This window comes from Cladophialophora carrionii (genome assembly GCF_000365165.1).
Source record: "Cladophialophora carrionii CBS 160.54 unplaced genomic scaffold supercont1.3, whole genome shotgun sequence".
NCBI classification, from domain to species: domain Eukaryota; kingdom Fungi; phylum Ascomycota; class Eurotiomycetes; order Chaetothyriales; family Herpotrichiellaceae; genus Cladophialophora; species Cladophialophora carrionii.
The window spans coordinates 308,807-326,787 of NW_008481828.1; the positions used below are offsets into that span (position 1 = coordinate 308,807).

The window sequence follows — 17,981 nt, forward strand, 5'->3', positions numbered from 1 at the left end:
GGATGTGCAGTAAACAGCTCATTCAACATTTTCCATCCAAGGTCGTCAGACCCCGCCATCTGTGAAATTTTGTCCTGTACCTCACAGGCAACGGCTCGATAAATACTTTCTACACAGAGTTTCCCGTTTAGTGACTTCTTTTGGAGTTCTTCAGACTTCCGTTACCACCGGACCTACTCTCGATTGCCCAGTGCAGACTTCCTCGCTTTCGACTTGACCTTGATTTGACCATTCCTCATGGCGTTGGCTCAAGCATCTCAAAACTCGGTCCTGGCTGCACCAGCTAACGGTGAAGCTGCCCCAGACGGAACAGGTAGGGAGCTCTTACATATTTCCTCGGACAACGCTAACGTGTGTCCCCAGGTGTCATTAAGCTCGACCCTTGGCTAGAGCCCTTCCGCGATGCCCTGAAGCACAGATTTTCTAAAGCTCAAGAGTGGATAAAGAGGATCGACCAAACAGAAGGTGGGCTGGAGAAATTCAGTCGAGGGTATGAAAAGTTTGGCTTCACATTCGACTCCAATAATGGGATATACTACCAGGAATGGGCTCCGAACGCAGAGCAGGCATTCCTGATCGGCGAGTTCAACGACTGGAATAGAGAATCACATCCTCTACAAAGGAACGAATATGGCGTGTGGTCAATCCACCTCCCAGCCCAAAACGGTGTGCCTGCTATTGCACACAACTCGAAACTAAAGGTTTCGTTCGTTCTCCCTGGTGGTGAGCGGATAGAAAGAATTCCTGCTTGGATCACAAGAGTCACCCAAGACCTGGCCGTGTCCCCAGTCTACGATGCGGTGCTATGGAATCCTCCCAAGAGCGAAAAGTATACCTTCAAAAATCCCCGCCCTCCTTATCCGAAAAGCGTACGCATCTACGAAGCACACGTTGGCATCTCTTCTCCCGAGTTGAAAGTTGCAACATACAAGGAATTTACCAAGAACATGCTCCCCAGGATACAGTACCTCGGCTACAATGTCATTCAGCTGATGGCTATCATGGAGCACGCATATTACGCTTCCTTCGGCTACCAGGTCAACTCATTTTTCGCGGCAAGCTCGAGATATGGCACGCCGGAAGATCTGAAAGAGCTAATTGACACTGCACATGGCATGGGGATTACAATACTCTTGGATGTTGTGCACTCACACGCCAGCAAGAACACTCTGGATGGCCTGAACATGTTCGACGGCAGCGACCATCTGTACTTCCACGAAGGCAGTAAGGGTCGACACGAACTATGGGACTCCAGGCTCTTCAACTATGGTCACCACGAAGTAATGCGGTTCCTCCTGTCCAATCTCAGATTCTGGATGGAAGAATATCAGTTCGACGGCTTCCGGTTCGATGGCGTCACGTCAATGCTTTACACTCATCATGGCATTGGGACAGGTTTCTCAGGCGGCTACCACGAATACTTCGGACCGGCGGTCGACGAAGAAGGTGTCGTCTACCTCATGCTGGCGAACGAAATGCTCCACAACATCTACCCTAAATGCATCACCATAGCCGAAGACGTTTCTGGAATGCCTGCACTCTGTCTGCCACTCTCTCTTGGCGGCGTGGGCTTCGACTATCGCCTCGCCATGGCTGTTCCAGACATGTACATCAAGATGCTGAAAGAAAAGTCAGACGATGAATGGGACATTGGCAACATCGCATTCACACTCACCAACCGACGCCATGGGGAGAAGACCATTGCATACGCCGAATCCCACGATCAAGCGCTGGTTGGTGACAAATCGCTGATGATGTGGCTCGCTGATAAGGAGATGTATACACATATGTCGGTTCTCTCAGAGCTGACCCCTGTCATCGACCGCGCTATGTCTCTGCACAAGATGATCCGCCTGGTCACCCACGGTCTGGGTGGTGAAGGGTGGCTTAACTTCGAAGGCAACGAGTTCGGCCACCCCGAATGGCTTGACTTCCCTCGCGCGGGGAATGACAATTCGTTCTGGTATGCCCGTCGCCAACTCAACCTTACCGAAGACAGCCTCTTGAGATACAGATTCCTCAACGAATTCGACCGAACAATGCAATGGAACGAGGAGAAGTACGGCTGGCTCCACTCGCCACAAGCATACATTTCGCTCAAGAACGAATCTGACAAGGTCCTCGTCTTCGAGCGTGCCGGTCTGCTCTGGATCTTCAACTTCCACCCTACAGCGTCGTTCACAGATTATCGTGTAGGCGTGGACGCACCGGGCGTGTATAGAATTATCATTGATACGGATTCACCCGAGTACGGCGGGCACGGACGCAACGCAAAGGACACGAGGTTCTTCACTACGGATATGCCCTGGAATGGTCGCAGAAACTTCACACAGGTGTACATCCCGACGAGGACGGCTTTGGTAAGTTCCCCTCTCTCACGCGACTGAAGTCATTGGGAATAGTAGTCCTAACCTTTTGAACTTACAGGTTCTCGCCCCCGAATCCACGCTATAAAAGCTGCACTGTCGGAACGGGTGTGTCCCGCGGTTCGACTAGGAGGATAACTTGTTACAAAATCTTGGATTCTTCTACTGGTAGGAGACATTGTCACCCCGTGCGAAGGGGTGTTATGGATGCGGTGTAGTTTCAGCTACCGAGAGTCCCAACTCGTGTCAATTGTGCTGGAACATTTCAAACGAAAATTGAGCTCCGATTGAGTGGGCACGTAGTCATATCACACAGTTGCCCTGGAGGTATTTTGGTCAAACGTGATGAACTCGATTCTCTACTTTGCGTGTCGAAGCTACTGTACGTGGCGACAGTGCCAATGGAGCAAATCGTGATGGGCGTCTTAGTGGAGTTTCCAATGTTGCTCAACGACGTTATCTCAGTCACATGTTATACAAAGGCCTATGAAAGGTGCAGCGCAGGTCTGGTATATCCGCCCATGGTGCTTGAGGCTTTTCCGGTAGGGGCCAACTCTTCAGAGACATCTTGATTCATTCCATCATGTCATCGACTCAAAAGACACTCTCTTGCACGGAGTGGAGAGGTGTACACCAAATCATCTGGTAGACGTCTTATTTCAGATATTGACGCCCCTTGACAAAACATGACCTTTGAGGGGGTGCTCGCTTCCTCGACATGTTCCCCTGATCCGCCCGGGGGCATGAGCAATAAGGCTGGAATCTCAGGGATTCGGAGGCAGTCTTCTTCTAATGTTCCACTCATCTCTGCATACCCTCATGGCCAGCCCGGGAATGAGTTCTTGCTCCTTGTTTCGTCCCCACTTTACTTTTTCCAAGAGCCAGTCTGTCAGAGTGACGACCTTGCTGGTCTTGTCAAAGCCGTTGCTCTCGTCCGAATGCTCGATCGTATGGCTTGCGATGCGGCCGTTGGAGTCGAATGTGAATATGAACAGACCTGTGAAATCGTCGCCTTTGTTCAAGTTGAAGATGGGCTTATCTCCCCCCAATAGTTTTGACAAACCACGGTTTATGTTTCCGTCAGTTGTGCTGGACTGGGCGGCTTCTGTGTTCGCGCTGCCCTGGCCGTTGCTTTTCGGCTCGGTCTTCCATCTTACCACCAGCTTCTCTGCGCTGAGATCTTGCTCGCCCTCAATCGCCTCTGGGGGAATCGCGTATGCAAGACCGGTGCGCACAATCTTCTCGGAGAGGATCTTCAGCTTGACATTGCCGACGATGGGAACGCAGCCCCATGCCACTGGTGTTGTCCAGAGAGAGGCACGATAAGCGACACGGCCTTTTATAGCTGGTAGATGCGGATGGGTCGAGGGAAACAGATGGAGGGAGATGTTCGGCGAGAGAATCGCGGTGGGAAGAGGAGTCGTGAGGATGTTGGGTAGGAGCGGCGACAAAATCCGTAGTGCTGTAGGAAATTAGCATCCATGGTTGTGGTTTCTCGCCAGGTTCTTCTACGTACTCTTCCCTAGCTTGATCAGTCGCTCGTCCGGAGGCTTGTGGTCGTCATTGCCGCCCGGCCTTGGGGGACCAAGCAGTTCCTCCGCCGGACCGTATCTGGGTGAAGCGGCCGTAAACCAGACTTCTGAGATAGGTTCGGGTCTGACTTGTGCCAAGTTTCTCCTCGGTAGCACCTGACGGAGGCTATGGCCGCCAGCAGAGGAAGACCTTGCGCGGTGTTGGGCTTGGACCCTGACATCTCGGACGTGAGTCCATCTTGAAGCGGGAACAGCGCACTTGATCGATGCAGGCAGGCTGCGCATTGGCCCGGAGGTCATCTGGGCGGAGGAAGCATTCTCAAAGTAAGATTGCTCGAGTATATGAGAAGATGAAGCCTGTTCAATTAGGGATATCTCTTGAGATGAGCCGATTGTTTGTCCTTCTCACCACAAAAAGTTGGAGAAATGGAAGCCGTGAAGCAGCGAAAGCAACTACGTCAGCCAATGGCAAGTGTAGCCGGCGAGCGTGTCACGGTACTTGGCCAACCACGGCTGACAGTCAAATGACGCATCTGTCCTTGCAATATGCAACGAATATGACGTAAAAACGCTTGTCAGACGGTTGTGATAAGGTACTGTGTTCATGAAGTAAAGCTGGGAAGCGTGAAACCCATGCAGCTCTTGCTGTGCTAGATAGGTAACATGTTCTCATCATGTCCCTGTTCGACGGTTCATGCTTCCGAGTGTATAAATGACCATTCACGTCCTCATGCCGCCACTCAGAGGACCATCGACTGGACTGCACTCGGATGGGGATCTTGCGTACTGGGTATGTTCTAGAAGCGCCCGGCGACAACGACCCTCAAAGTCTCGAGCGGGGCTCCAGGTCCCCATCACCACCGATCACCAAGCCCTGTAGGGCAAGTTCGGCTTGAACTAGGCAATGGATGCTTACCTAACTTCCCCCCAACCCATCGTGACACGCCTTCGATCCAATCGTCTCCATTTCTTGCTTGAGACATGGGGCTGAACATCCATTCAATCACTGAACGCGAATTAACAGCCTAGGCTGGTGGCGCTGAAGGGGCCGCCTCTTAAGGGACGACGGGCTACGCGAGTCGATCGTCCTAAGCAGCGATGCACCTTCTCGGGCTCTGTCTATGTATCTAGGCGGCCCTATCCTGCACAAACCCAGTGGTGGCCTTGTCGTCGTGGGAATATCTCAGGTGGCTTAACCACAGCTTGCCGACCTCTCGGCTAACCCAACCCTCCTCTCAGCCCGTCTGCATCAACATGCAGCGTGTTGATGGCAGAAAATGCCGTCGGGTCAATCACTGCTATGGGTCAACCATGATGCAGATAACATGAAAGCGCTGCCTCACAGACATCGGGTCTTCACACATGTCCAGAAGAACTATCGACCGTGGAAGCGACGCCAAGAGACCAAGTCGCTTCGTGCCTCGGCCAATGTCCCAGGTCAAGCCAGAAGCTACAACAGCGATGGGCACCGTGGTCGTTACGATGCCTCACCTCCGGAGGCTGATTCATCAAGCTCTGATCAGAGTAGTCGATCTTTAGATTTTCCCCCGAACCGCAATTCGTCCGACGACAGCGACTCGTCCGTGTCTAGCAATGGCAGTCCCAAGACGTGGGCAACTTCGCCTTCAACGTCGATCGGGAAAGGCAATTCGGATCCGTTTGGAGCATTTCCGATACCGATAACCGCCGACGTCAATAATCTCATGACATTCTATCGAGACTATATAATCCCCAGCATATGGTTCAAAAACTTCAAAAACAAGAATACTGTTGTCCTCGCTGCACGGGAATGGCAGTACAATGCCGCCCACCTTGAAGACGAAGGGACTGCCTACGGCATCATCGCTCGTCACGGTATGGTGGCGGCAAGTTGCAGTCCAGCATTGCGAGAACAAGCTGAGTATTATGTGGGTCAAAGCACGGAGGTGTTGAGGAAGAAGATCGCCCAAGGCCGGGCTCTGCAAGCACAATCCTCGACCTCTGTCATTGACAATGCGGCAATGCTTTTCAATGCACAAACCCTGGCGCGAAACCTAGCTGCCGCAACCGCCCACGGCACATTCCTGGCGTCCCTTTTCAAGCAGCAGTGGGCGCAAGGGACGCTCGATTATCGATTGTTAATGTTTGAAGTCTACAACGACTGCCAGCTTACCTCCATCTTTCTCTGCCCTCCTGTATTTGACGTCGACCATTGGCTGCCTATGGTGTTTGATCCCATCTGGAAAACGGCTGTTCAACGACTTCCGCACCTTGCACGCGCCCCGCTGGACCCTTCAGTGGACAGCCAAGAACTTCAAACCTGGTTCCGGAGCCGGCAAGAGCAGCTGCAGATCAACGGCGTCAAAGATGGTGAAGGAAAGCTGTTTCTCGACGTACCCGTCATCATGACCTGGTTTCTTTCCAAGGCGTACCTCTTCCACGGGCATATGATCAACCACTATCTGAGAAATAAAGCCCAACTCCGGCGTGAGGGTTTGAAACCGGAAGTGAAAGATTATCTATATGCACAACAATACATGGCGCTAGCGGCAATCTATCTGACACGGGGGCCAAACTTCAATTTCAACCCCACCGTCCTTAATGTCCCTATGTTCGATGCGTCGATCATACCTCGTACCCTCCAGACTCTGCTTGAAGAAAGCGAGATGTCTTCGAAGCGGGATTCCTGGAGGAGATATGCCAACGCTCGGCTATGGGCGTTTTACGTGGGCGCTCTCGTCGAGCAAGCTGATGGATCAACGCGACTCGACTCACGCCAGCAATGGTTCACCACCCACCTGGTTGAGCTTGCTGCAAGATTGGGGGTCATGTCTTGGCACATGCTGGAAAGCGTACTACGCGGGTTCCTCTACTCGGACATCCTGACAGCACAGGGTTCGCAGTGGTTCGAGAAGTTGATGGCTGCATTCTGCAACGTCGAGTCTTGATGGGGGTCTATTTTTGTGTTAAACTTGGACTGCTGCCATGGAGGTGTACATCCTGTCCGTCACTCGTCAGCATCTTGAGAAGAGGTATAGATTATAGTTGGTCCGCAGCATCAAAAGGCTACCGCCGCCCGGCGTAGACCACGTATGCGGCACGGTTACTTGTGATAACGCCTCCAAGCCATAACCTCATCAGGGGGACATTGATGCAGCTAGTAAAAGATGGACTCTAACGGGAAACCAGTGATCGAACCAGGGTCATCAGTGCAGGAGAGCGGGATAAATCTCTTTGGACGAGATATGGCAAAACCGGCAGACCGAGGGGAGCAGCAAATGACCCCGGAAGTCCAATAGGCAAGGAATCCACAAATACAATTCTCTCGATTAATCTTCCCCTTCCAAACCCAGTAATATTCCGCCATCATCGAGGGACGCATCCTTCAGTTGCCACGACATTGATCGCGGTCTCCCGAAATACCTGATCCATGCGTGGCACCAGACCGCCACGGAACTCGGAAGGGGAAGGGCGCATTCGCAGGTAGCTTGCCATGTGTCGACCACAACCAGCTACGTCTCGTGAGCCTCAAATGAAAGACTTCCACTGTAGCATTGTAGCGGCAAGACAGCCTACTCAATTTATGGTGTTTTCATAGTTTGATTATATCAAAGAACATCACCAGCCGCATGATTGCTCTCCGCTTGGGAAAGAGCACCGTCGTGTCGCGGAACAACAAAATCCCGATGCCGGTTCCCCTGAGTTCACGAGCCTCGCAACCGGACGGCCATTGTCTGCGCCACATTCCACTGATGCTGGTGATGCTCTGACCACGCTGACCGGGCATGGGGAATAGGTAAAACAGACGACTTGAGCTCCTCACGTCCATTCAGTATGGGCATTGGACTCGGAGCCCGGGAAGATGTTGAGACTCGGAGGTGTGTTGCCGTCGTTGGCCGCTAAGCTGTAACAGCGCCGTGGTAAGTGTGGTTGTCGCCCTGTCCAGGTCGCCCGTAGCAGGCTATTGCTGTCGCTCGTCGAATGACATCTTCGCCGATGACGAAGTGGTGTTTGTCCTCTTCCTTATGTCTCAGTGTTGGTCAGATTCCCCCCCAATTGCCGCCCTTTTCACTGCACCGCAGCAACAAAGATGAAGGAATCTTCTCTCCTCAATGGTAGCAATCTAACGGCTTCAGTGGTACTACTGTTGGTACCCTCGCTGCCACTATTGGCGATGATATCATTCGTAGACAGTCCAATCAACCTACCACGGTGGACGCTGGGGGCTCCTCCAAAACAGTGAACAGGTCGACGTCGGATAGATGTTGCCATCCGCCGATCCCGTCCGTTCAGTCGAGTGTAGACCGGGTGGCTGATGAGACATAGTCGATGGTGCTGAATGGTCGAGTAAGGCTTTGGGACAGAGGAATAGTTGAAGGGTGGGAGCAAATCAAGGCTCTTGTGGGACTGTGACGCTCTATGGGAAGAGCCGTGCTTGACATAGGTTTCGATGGCGTGGATTGCTGGCGTTGATCTCGCTTGTCAGGTTTACTCCATACGTTTTGATAATGGCGATTGCTCCTGTACTTCTGTTAGGTTGGCGACTACAATCAGGTCTAGTAGTCAGGAACAAAGAGCAATCCGTCGCCAACGACAAATGCAGATATTACCGCGGTCGGCATGGTTCTTGCGATCAGCAGTAGCCTGAATCACTTGTCCAGAGGGGCGTAGAGACCGCGGCGGCGGCGACAGGCTGTGTATATCTGGTCGCTGCGATGCTCTTCCACAGCGACATCGTCCTGGACTCCAACTCACACTTTCAACGACCTCTGACCACAGCAGCTTCCAACCTCAACTCTCTTGACTGCATCTACTACGCCAGCAGAAGTCCCCAGTAGGTCTTTGAGACGCTGCAGCTGCTCTGGACATCCCGCTTGTTTCTTTCCTATCTGTAGGCAACCTTGCCAACGTTGTCTTTGACTCTCAGAAAGACAGATCAAAGGGGCCCAGTCGTTTGACCGCTAACAATCTCTTCCCTGTCAATGTCAAAGATATGACAATGGAAGCTGCCCATCGCACCAATACAGTTCTGCGTCAATGGAACCCCGTTGACCGTACATGTGGCTGACGGTCCATTTCTAGGGCTCCATCCGTCCTCACGATCCATCTTCTTCCTCTTCAGACCAGGTCGCCATAGTTGACTCCCTTCCTACCCACATACCTGATTACCTGGGAAAGTCTCAAGTCTCCTCTCTCTCTCTCTGAATACCACACGGAAAAAATGTCTCGGGCGACACCCGACGATCAGCTGAGATTCCTGTTGAGCTGCGTCAAGCACTCTAACAACGGACGGGTGAGCCAGGGCTTTCCGAGCAAGCCTAGCCCTAGTGGACTGACAGTTCCAGGTTGATTTCGTGGAAGTAGCCAAAGAATGTGGCGTTGTCAGCAAAGGCGCAGCGTTAGTATCGCCTGTGTATGCATATCGGCTGGTCCTTCCTAACCAGATACCAGGGCCAAACGGTATGAGAGACTTCTGAAAGCAAACGGTGTCAGTTCAAGCGCTCCCAATGCAGCTGCTGCCGCCGCTACCAGTGTCGCCGCCCCGAAGCCCGTGAAGCGAAGAGCGAGCGAGAAGTCTTCAGCCAAGAAGCGAAAGCTGGACCGAGCCGACAGCACCGTAACAGAGGGCGACAACAAGAGGCCCAAAATGACCACCAATGCCACCCAGGAGATTGTCGGATCTGTTTCGTTGAAGGCAGAAGCTGTCAATGACGTCCCCCAGCCTGGCGTCTCCGGTGGTGTGCAACATGGGCCAGCTGGTCCTCCCATGTTCATCGGTCGGCCTCCTCATACAGCTCATGGTCCGCTTCCGCCATATCCAACGCAGCAACGGCTCGGTTTTCCCAGCTTCCCTTGTTATGGCCATCAGGTGGTGCAAGATCTGCCGATGTATCCCCCTTTTGCGCCGACTAACTTCAGAGAGCCATGGTCGATGCCAATGGCCGCTCCAGACACCGGCTTCGAAGAGTACACCCACCAGGATGCCTTCCAGCAGCAGTATCAGATAGGACAGCCACCACACTTAATGGAGTCGTTGCCCATGAGAATACCGCCACGCCCACAGAGCGTTGTGCCAATGGAGAAGCCGGAAGAACGTCGAGTAGAAGATGAGGAGGCAACGAAGCCGGATGATCGTGTTGTTGTCGTGGACTGATTCGTTTCCAAGTCTCCAGGTCCCTGGAAATGGATATGACGTCCGCTGGGTTGGCAATAGGGAGGCATGACTGTTGTAGAGTGCAAGCTGTCTGGTTTGCAGTGAGCAGATATCAAGGAAGAGCTGGGGTTCAGCGAGCTCGCCAACGACAACCTCTGGTGAAGCAGGCTGATTACCACGATGATGGAGGCCATTTCCAGCCCAGAATAAGTCCAGTGATAGCGACAAGGACCCAAAGGACATTCAGCGGCTCAAAGCAGCAAGCACCTCCTCTTCTGCGATGCCTGCTTGGCGGAGCAAGAGGCAGAAGAGCGACATATTCACAGAGGTCGTGCAGAATCTTCTCCTGCAGACCCATTGACGCCTCCTCTTCAGACAGATTGACTGTCGATTGGGCGCAAACATCTTGGACTTTTTAACGGCCCTGCTTGGTAAAGACAATGGGCGCCGGGCTCTCTGCAAAATGCGCGCATAGCTTGAAGAAGTGCACAAGGCCAGCAGTCGTCATTGGCTCCAAGAACACCAGCGTGTCGACGAAGAGAACCTGCATGTCGACAACCAGCAGTGCCGATTGAGGGATGTTGGTGGTCGTCTTGGGCACCCGATATCTCTTCCGACATTTCTCCATTTTCCTTTCTTGCCCTCCGTCTCCCACAACCACGACATCTCCCTCTCACTTTGTCATTGCCCCTTTGTGTCTTCCTCCCTCTACCTTCTGAGTCCCTCGCAGCTCGCAGGCCGAGCCTCTACGTCGTCGAGAGCCTCAATCCATCGGATTGCAGAGTCTGGTGAGTCTCTTCTACAGGCAACAGCACATCCTCCGACAGAGCGCTCTTCTTCATCGCACGAACCCAATCCTATTGTTCCTCTGCCCCTCCATTGATCTCTGTTCACCGCAGCGGGTATTCTGCCCCTCGTGCACGTGTTGGTGACCCCAGATCCCTCTGTTTATTCCCCAGTCGCGTCCTTTTTGCCATTCACCGTGCCTCACACTCTGAACACTTCCGTCACTATTGTCGCAGATCGTCGAGGACAATAACCAGCCCTATATCCTCCCTCTCCCCCTTCTCCTCTCTTGTCACACCTACACCATGGTCCCCAGCTCCATCGCTTGCGGTGCAACTGACGACTGAGAACTTCAGACACAGAGCCAGCAATCCTTGCTCTCAGCCAAGATGCCTGAGAGAAAGGTTCCCAGAAAATCTCCCAGCAAGCCTCGCATCCTCAACCGCTGGGACGGTAAGTTCTAAAGGCATTCAATATTTTACAGCTCAGTCCAGAGAACTGACTGTGCCCAGATGATCTCGACAAGGGACTCATGCTCTGCATTCAGTATGCCTGTACCGAAGCTGGCCTGAAAATTCCATGTAAGTGTTTCATTCCTGCAACCCAGCATGGTTCACTTAGCTAACGGATCGCCAACAGGGGCTCGAGTCGCTGAGATCATGGGTCCTACCTTTACCGAGGGTGGCATCGTACAGCACTTGGCCAAGCTCCGAAACCTCATGATGGCCGCTGGCATTCCTGTGCCACCATCTGTGAAGCGAGGCATGATCACCAAAGCACCGTCCAGGATCTATGGCAGTGCCGCCAACCCTCGTGTCAAACTCGAACCAATTCCTGCCCTGTTTCCTGACGGCACCAGTGGCCCGACCAAGATCAAGATGGAAGAAGATGCAGAGCAGCCCGTTTCCATTTATGAGCGAGCCAAGCGTGCCGCGAATAAGTCGAAAGATGATAACGGCGAGGACACCACAGAGAATGCGCTCTTCAACGAACCAGCCATGCAAGATGGTCCAGCTAAATTGGCAGCCAGGGCAAAGGCTAAGACCAGAGGCAAGACGAAGGCGCGCCGTAACAACATGAGCGATGACGAGGAGGAGGAGGTTCCAAACCTATATGACTCTGACTCCGAATACGGCTCTCCCAAGAAACGTCGTCGCTCCTCTGCTAGGTCGAAGCGCAAGATGCCTGCCACTAAAGCCTCTGTCGAAGACCCTCTTGCTCTCTCTGAGGCAACCACATTGGCTGCACCTATTGAAGACACTCAAGTCGACGATGTTATGGTCAAGGTCGAAGCAGAAGACTCTGGTCCTGCGACCCGCACCCGTGGTGTCAAGCGTGACTACTCCCAGATGGCGGCTCCTTCCTCTGATGAGGGCGAGCCCGAAGTCGACCAGCAGGCGCAAGTCGTCGACAATGGCGTCGAGTATGACGGCGAGGCTGACCCATTCGCTGAAGATGATGATATTGCTAGTGAGGCTGAGACTGATGTCGTCCACGCCGAGGATGATGCTGCAGGAAAGGCAGAGTTTCAAGGTGCATTCCTCGAGGAATCACACATTGTCGACACCCCATATGGCCAGGTCTATGGAAACAATCAAATGGTGGTAAGTTTCTCTCCATCCCGCCTTCTTGGCAAGGTTACTGACCTTAATGCAGACTGATATGTCTCAACGATTCCAACCTGGCAATGTGCATAGCTTCAATCGAGTCGATTACCTGAACAGCGACAACCGATTCTCGGGTCAACAGTTCGGGTACTCCAACATTGCCTCGATGATGAACTTCATGCCCCAGGAAAATGCCTTCAACAGCCAGTTCCCCAGCATGAGCATGTACTCGACATCGAATGATTCGTCACGCAACAACTCTCTGGGCGGCGCCATGGGTTATTCTAACCTTCCGTCCATGTCCAACGGCAACTTCTTGAACTCTTTCAGCTTCGACAACGGACATACCGGCGACGTAATCAACGAGCAGGATCACGTCAACAGTATGCCAGGAGACGACGTCTTCCTGACCACTCAGGACAGCGACTTTCTGGTCGACTCCTAAGTTGGAGTAAGTTGCTGCTGTTCAGAGCGGAAGAGTGAGCACTAACAGGGTGAACAGCTGTTCGTCGATTTCGGCCACGGCATGATACCCCTGGCGGCGTAACGAGATTAGGGAACGGCGACGGCGAATTGCGGCGAAAAAAGCTTGTGGTATTCCATGGCAGGAGGCACTCGTGGTGTAGTCTGGGAGGAGTTTTCGGACCATGCTGAATCACCCTTGTCTTTCTTTTCTTTTCTCTTGTGCTATTCGCACTTTATTTCGGTGCAAGTTACGGACACGACATAGGGCTCAGATCTCAAGGTTCACGAATCGGGAGATCAATCGGCTACCAAGCACTCACTGGCAGCCCCCTCTCACGCGGACGAAGACCAGAGCGTGCTGGCTGAATTCAACAAGCAGCATACGGAGCAGAGCTTGAGCTTTGATAACGGTCACAATAGATGCACCCATTCCACTTCTTCCACCTTCTGATGAACCCTACACGGAGTATGCTGCCTGGGTTAAGATTAGGGATGCAGTAGTCGTGGCCAGCAGCTGCTGATTCATAGCGAAGCGGCGTTGCTCGGGCGGCCTGATTGATGCCAGCTTCCGATTGGTGGCAGATACCGATTGGTCGAGTGCGGCCGAGGACCCACAGAATCTCCAAAAGTTTTCTTTCGAGATCCAGCATGCGAGGCTTCGACGCTTCACGCTTCCTGCTGCATTTATCCTGCATTCATCAATCCATCCTCTGCTCTCTTTCCTTCCCCTGTTCGCTACTACCGCCTTGCACTTGATCATTGCCATCGGCCACCATGCAGCGCGCTCTTTCCTCCGCAGTCCGCTCCTCTCTGTCGTCCTCATCCTCCCCATACTCCCGAACAGCTGGCCGAAGTTTACAGCAGCTGCGGTTTGCTCACAAGGAGCTTAAGTTTGGCGTCGAGGGACGAGCACAGCTGCTCAAGGGCGTGGAGACGCTGTCAAAAGCGGTTGCAACCACACTCGGTCCCAAGGGTCGGAATGTCCTGATCGAATCAAGCTACGGCTCTCCTAAGATCACAAAAGGTTTGTGTTGGTATCTCTCTCCCCGAGACTCGAGATACTAACGATGGATCAGATGGTGTCACCGTCGCTAAAGCCGTGACGCTCCAAGACAAGTTTGAGAACCTGGGTGCCCGGCTGATCCAGGATGTCGCTTCCAAGACCAACGAGGTGGCCGGCGACGGCACAACAACCGCCACCGTTCTCGCCAGCGCCATCTTCTCCGAGACGGTCAAGAACGTTGCTGCCGGATGCAATCCTATGGACTTGAGAAGAGGTACACAGGCAGCCGTCGAGGCTGTTGTCGACTTCCTGCAAAAGAACAAGAAGGACATCACCACCAGCGCCGAGATTGCTCAAGTTGCGACCATCTCGGCCAACGGCGACACTCATGTCGGCAACTTGATCTCGAATGCCATGGAGAAGGTGGGCAAGGAGGGTGTCATCACCGTCAAGGAAGGGAAGACTATCGAGGACGAGCTTGAGGTCACCGAGGGTATGCGCTTTGACCGCGGCTTCACCTCGCCCTACTTCATCACCGACACCAAGTCCCAGAAGATCGAATTCGAGAAACCCTTGATCCTCCTATCGGAGAAGAAGATCTCTGCCGTCCAAGACATTATTCCCGCTCTCGAGGCGTCCACCCAGATGCGCCGACCCCTCGTCATCATTGCCGAGGACATCGATGGAGAAGCGTTGGCTGTCTGCATTTTGAACAAACTGCGCGGTCAACTCCAGGTTGCCGCAGTCAAGGCTCCTGGCTTCGGCGACAACCGCAAGAGCATCCTGGGTGACATTGGAATCCTGACAAACGCCACCGTCTTCACGGACGAGTTGGACATCAAGCTGGAGAAGGCCACACCTGACATGCTCGGCTCGACGGGCAGCATCACCATCACCAAGGAAGACACCATCATCCTGAACGGCGAGGGTAGCAAGGATGCGATTGCCCAAAGATGTGAACAGATACGCGGCGTCATGGCCGACCCCAGCACCTCCGAATACGAGAAGGAGAAACTACAGGAGCGTCTTGCTAAGCTGTCCGGCGGTGTCGCCGTCATCAAGGTCGGCGGTGCCTCGGAAGTTGAGGTGGGCGAGAAGAAGGACCGTGTTGTCGACGCGCTGAACGCCACCCGTGCTGCCGTGGAAGAGGGTATCCTACCTGGCGGTGGTACTGCCCTCATCAAGGCTGCCGCCAATGCTCTTGGTGCCGTTCAACCCTCCAACTTTGATCAACAGCTTGGTGTCAGCATTATCAAGAACGCCATCACGCGCCCTGCCCGCAAGATTGTTGAAAACGCTGGCCTTGAAGGCAGTGTGGTCGTTGGCAAGCTTATGGATGAGTATGCGAAGGACTTCAACAAGGGCTTCGACTCGGCCACTGGCGAGTTTGTCGATATGCTCAGCAAGGGTATCGTCGATCCTCTGAAGGTTGTCCGCACTGCCCTCGTTGACGCTTCGGGCGTCGCATCACTACTGGGTACGACGGAAGTCGCGATTGTCGACGCTCCGGAAGAGAAGCCTGCCATGCCAATGGGCGGCGGGATGGGAGGAATGGGTGGCATGGGCGGATTCTAAGCTCCATTAGTGTGAGCTGATGATGAAGCTATCCAATCCATCCTTCTCTCTTGATCATGCTCCTCATGCTGGCAATTCTTCCTGCGTTTCAGCGATTCCAATTCAGATCCTCAGCATTAAACTTTGGACCTTCGACATGATGCTCTCGAGTCGGACCGCCGCACCGAAGTCGACCACATGACCTTGAAATCTGGCCGGTTGGATCCCCGGGACACTTGTCTATCACCTCTGTACATTTCTGCAAGACTGTCACATTACTCTCCACTCAAATTCGAAAACCTGTGTACTTATTACACATATTGTCTCAAAAGTACGGGAAGGGAAGGGGATGCCAGTAACGGAAAGGGTGGCCTGGAGTTGGAACCTGACAAGCGTTGGGCTTGGGTGACAGCCTCACAGTGGTAAGATACAGCCCGCGTGCGAAGAGATGGCGATCACTGCGTGGGTGATTGGACGCACTGTACGATAAGACTTGGTCATAGCTGTAGTGAAAGAAGCACGCAATGTAATGGAAGAAGTGGAACAAAATCTCGTGACTGGTAATATTGATTATGTCTGGTGACGCCAGATCTTCCTATTGGCAAGCCCTGCTGAGTTGACAATGTATCGTGTACCACTCGTACCTATCAGAGAAGAAGGCGGCACCTTTCGTTGCGGCAAGATGCGCAGGATCTCTAAGAAGATGTGCTTCGCTATCGTGGGGCCTAGAAAGTCTGCTCATCTCAAACCTGACGCTGCTGATACTACCTAGTTTCTATGAGCTTTGAAAGCGAATGTCTGAGCATATATAGGGACTCGCCTCTCCGCGCTCTAGCTGGTGAGATGGAGCCCAAAACTGTCTAGTCTAGAAGCGTCTAGCTCCAATTTTGGAGCCTTGGCACAAATACCAGTGTGTTTACGTCGCTCCGAACAAGTCTCATCTTCGATGCCTATCATTGCTTTTCACACACTTTTTCGTCGTACAATTGGCCGATTACAAGGACCGGTGGCCGGCGACCGACATCGCTAGGCAAAGCGTCTCTGAGTTTGGCGAATTTGGGCGTTTCAATGTGCAGATGCGCTAGCATGATGAATAGCCTTGCAAGAATCATACATTCGTATGCTGTTGGATCTCCCTCTTCTGGGTAGGGGCACGACAGAGACGGCTGAACCACAACACCTGTGAGCGTTACCAGGCTTGGTAGAAAGCGTCTTGCGCGCGAGACGTGAAGAGCTCGAACCGGGACTGTTCCAGTACGAGTACGGAGTACTTAGAATTGCTTGGAGCTCTCGCCTCGGCCTGTGCGGCAGGCTTGCTCTGAGTCTATGTTCCCGGGCTGGGATCGCATTTCTGTGACGGTGGATTCTGACGAGCAGGGACAGGTACAGTACTGTGCAGTAATTGAATGTCGAAGTGCCCTTTGCTATGTAGGTAGGTAGTTTAGAGCGGATTCTTTTATTTAGCTGAAGGCGGTGAAGTGGTGCTCGCTACGAACGGACAAGCTGCTACGTACTGTATAGTAGTTGACGGTACTGCTGGTTCGTGTTTCAAGGAGGACTACGCTCCTCTTCGACTTCGACCTCGTCTTCGTCTTCCGCTTCCCCTTCGTCTTTAGCTTCCTCTTCGTCTTCAGCTTCCTCTTCTTCGTCTTCCTCTTCTTCGTCTTGGATTTCGTCGTCTTAGGCTTCCTTGTCTTCCGCTTCGTCTTCATTTTTGACCATATCCGTTTTCCATCTTTATACGTCAATACGGCCTCAGGATCCAGAGTCTAGATGGAAGGCATCGTATAATCCTGACACCAATAAAGCCGGGGGTCACACTGTTCACTTCGTCAAATCGGAACTCCTCTCTCGTCCCTACCTGATTACACAGCTACCACGGCATATTCGGCAGGGTTGTTCCTAGAGATCCTAGAGACTCTGCCCAAGAGACATGACGGCTCTGTTCTTGTGTCCGACATGGTAACCGTCGGACACCGGAAAATCTATTTTGTTGACCCCAGAAACGATCGAGGAGGCCCGGAAGACGGTAAGGTCCAAATTGCAGTTATCGGATCCGATGACGAAGAGAGTACCGCCATCTAACACGACGGCGCCATCAACAGTGATGGGCAAGGCGAGAATCACCCGGCTCGCACCGTCTCCTACGGCAGCCTGGCTCAATGGCGACATTTCAATCGCACATCCTCGCAATCCCTTGATCTTGATGGCCGAGTCATATCAGGAAAGGATTACTTCAGAGCCGTTTTGAAAGGACACGTCGATATCGTCGCAGGCGTAGACAGGAGATGAATGCCGGTCCGTATATATGCAGTTGCAGTTGAGCCCGTGCGAGAAGTCATTCTCGGCGTTGCTCATGCGTCCGGCGTCGGACTACCGAGCTTTGATCGTGCGACGACGGGTCTTACAGCAGTATCCCGAGCGGAGCGGATCGGTAGTAGAGGCGATATATGTGGTCATGAATGGTGGTTTCAACAATCCGCTGGACGGTGCGAAGCGAAGCCGTTGCGAATCACACCCCACGGGAGCAATGGA

The 17,981-nt window shown here is 53.0% G+C and overlaps 6 protein-coding genes across 6 annotated transcripts; 5 read left to right on the plus strand and 1 right to left on the minus strand.

The window, feature by feature from the left end:
• Positions 1-237: 237 nt before the first annotated feature.
• On the plus strand, positions 238-2,387 carry G647_03499 (1,4-alpha-glucan-branching enzyme; the record flags this gene model as incomplete). Its single annotated transcript, XM_008727844.1, has 2 exons — positions 238-313; positions 364-2,387. The coding sequence occupies 2 exons, from the start codon at positions 238-240 to the stop codon at positions 2,385-2,387; spliced, it is 2,100 nt and encodes a 699-aa protein (XP_008726066.1).
• A 743-nt stretch (positions 2,388-3,130) lies between these two features.
• On the minus strand, positions 3,131-4,183 carry G647_03500 (uncharacterized protein; the record flags this gene model as incomplete). The annotated part of the gene is made up of 2 exons (XM_008727845.1): positions 3,131-3,828; positions 3,883-4,183. 2 exons carry the CDS (start codon positions 4,181-4,183, stop codon positions 3,131-3,133), a joined length of 999 nt encoding a protein of 332 aa, XP_008726067.1.
• A 992-nt stretch (positions 4,184-5,175) lies between these two features.
• On the plus strand, positions 5,176-6,825 carry G647_03501 (uncharacterized protein; the record flags this gene model as incomplete). Its single annotated transcript, XM_008727846.1, has 1 exon — positions 5,176-6,825. One exon carries the CDS (start codon positions 5,176-5,178, stop codon positions 6,823-6,825), a length of 1,650 nt encoding a protein of 549 aa, XP_008726068.1.
• A 2,273-nt stretch (positions 6,826-9,098) lies between these two features.
• On the plus strand, positions 9,099-10,031 carry G647_03502 (uncharacterized protein; the record flags this gene model as incomplete). The annotated part of the gene is made up of 3 exons (XM_008727847.1): positions 9,099-9,170; positions 9,223-9,275; positions 9,329-10,031. The coding sequence occupies 3 exons, from the start codon at positions 9,099-9,101 to the stop codon at positions 10,029-10,031; spliced, it is 828 nt and encodes a 275-aa protein (XP_008726069.1).
• A 1,445-nt stretch (positions 10,032-11,476) lies between these two features.
• Positions 11,477-12,869, plus strand: G647_03503 (uncharacterized protein; the record flags this gene model as incomplete). Its single annotated transcript, XM_008727848.1, has 2 exons — positions 11,477-12,421; positions 12,474-12,869. The coding sequence occupies 2 exons, from the start codon at positions 11,477-11,479 to the stop codon at positions 12,867-12,869; spliced, it is 1,341 nt and encodes a 446-aa protein (XP_008726070.1).
• A 794-nt stretch (positions 12,870-13,663) lies between these two features.
• On the plus strand, positions 13,664-15,467 carry G647_03504 (hsp60-like protein; the record flags this gene model as incomplete). Its single annotated transcript, XM_008727849.1, has 2 exons — positions 13,664-13,913; positions 13,966-15,467. The coding sequence occupies 2 exons, from the start codon at positions 13,664-13,666 to the stop codon at positions 15,465-15,467; spliced, it is 1,752 nt and encodes a 583-aa protein (XP_008726071.1).
• Between the last annotated feature and the right edge of the window lie 2,514 nt (positions 15,468-17,981).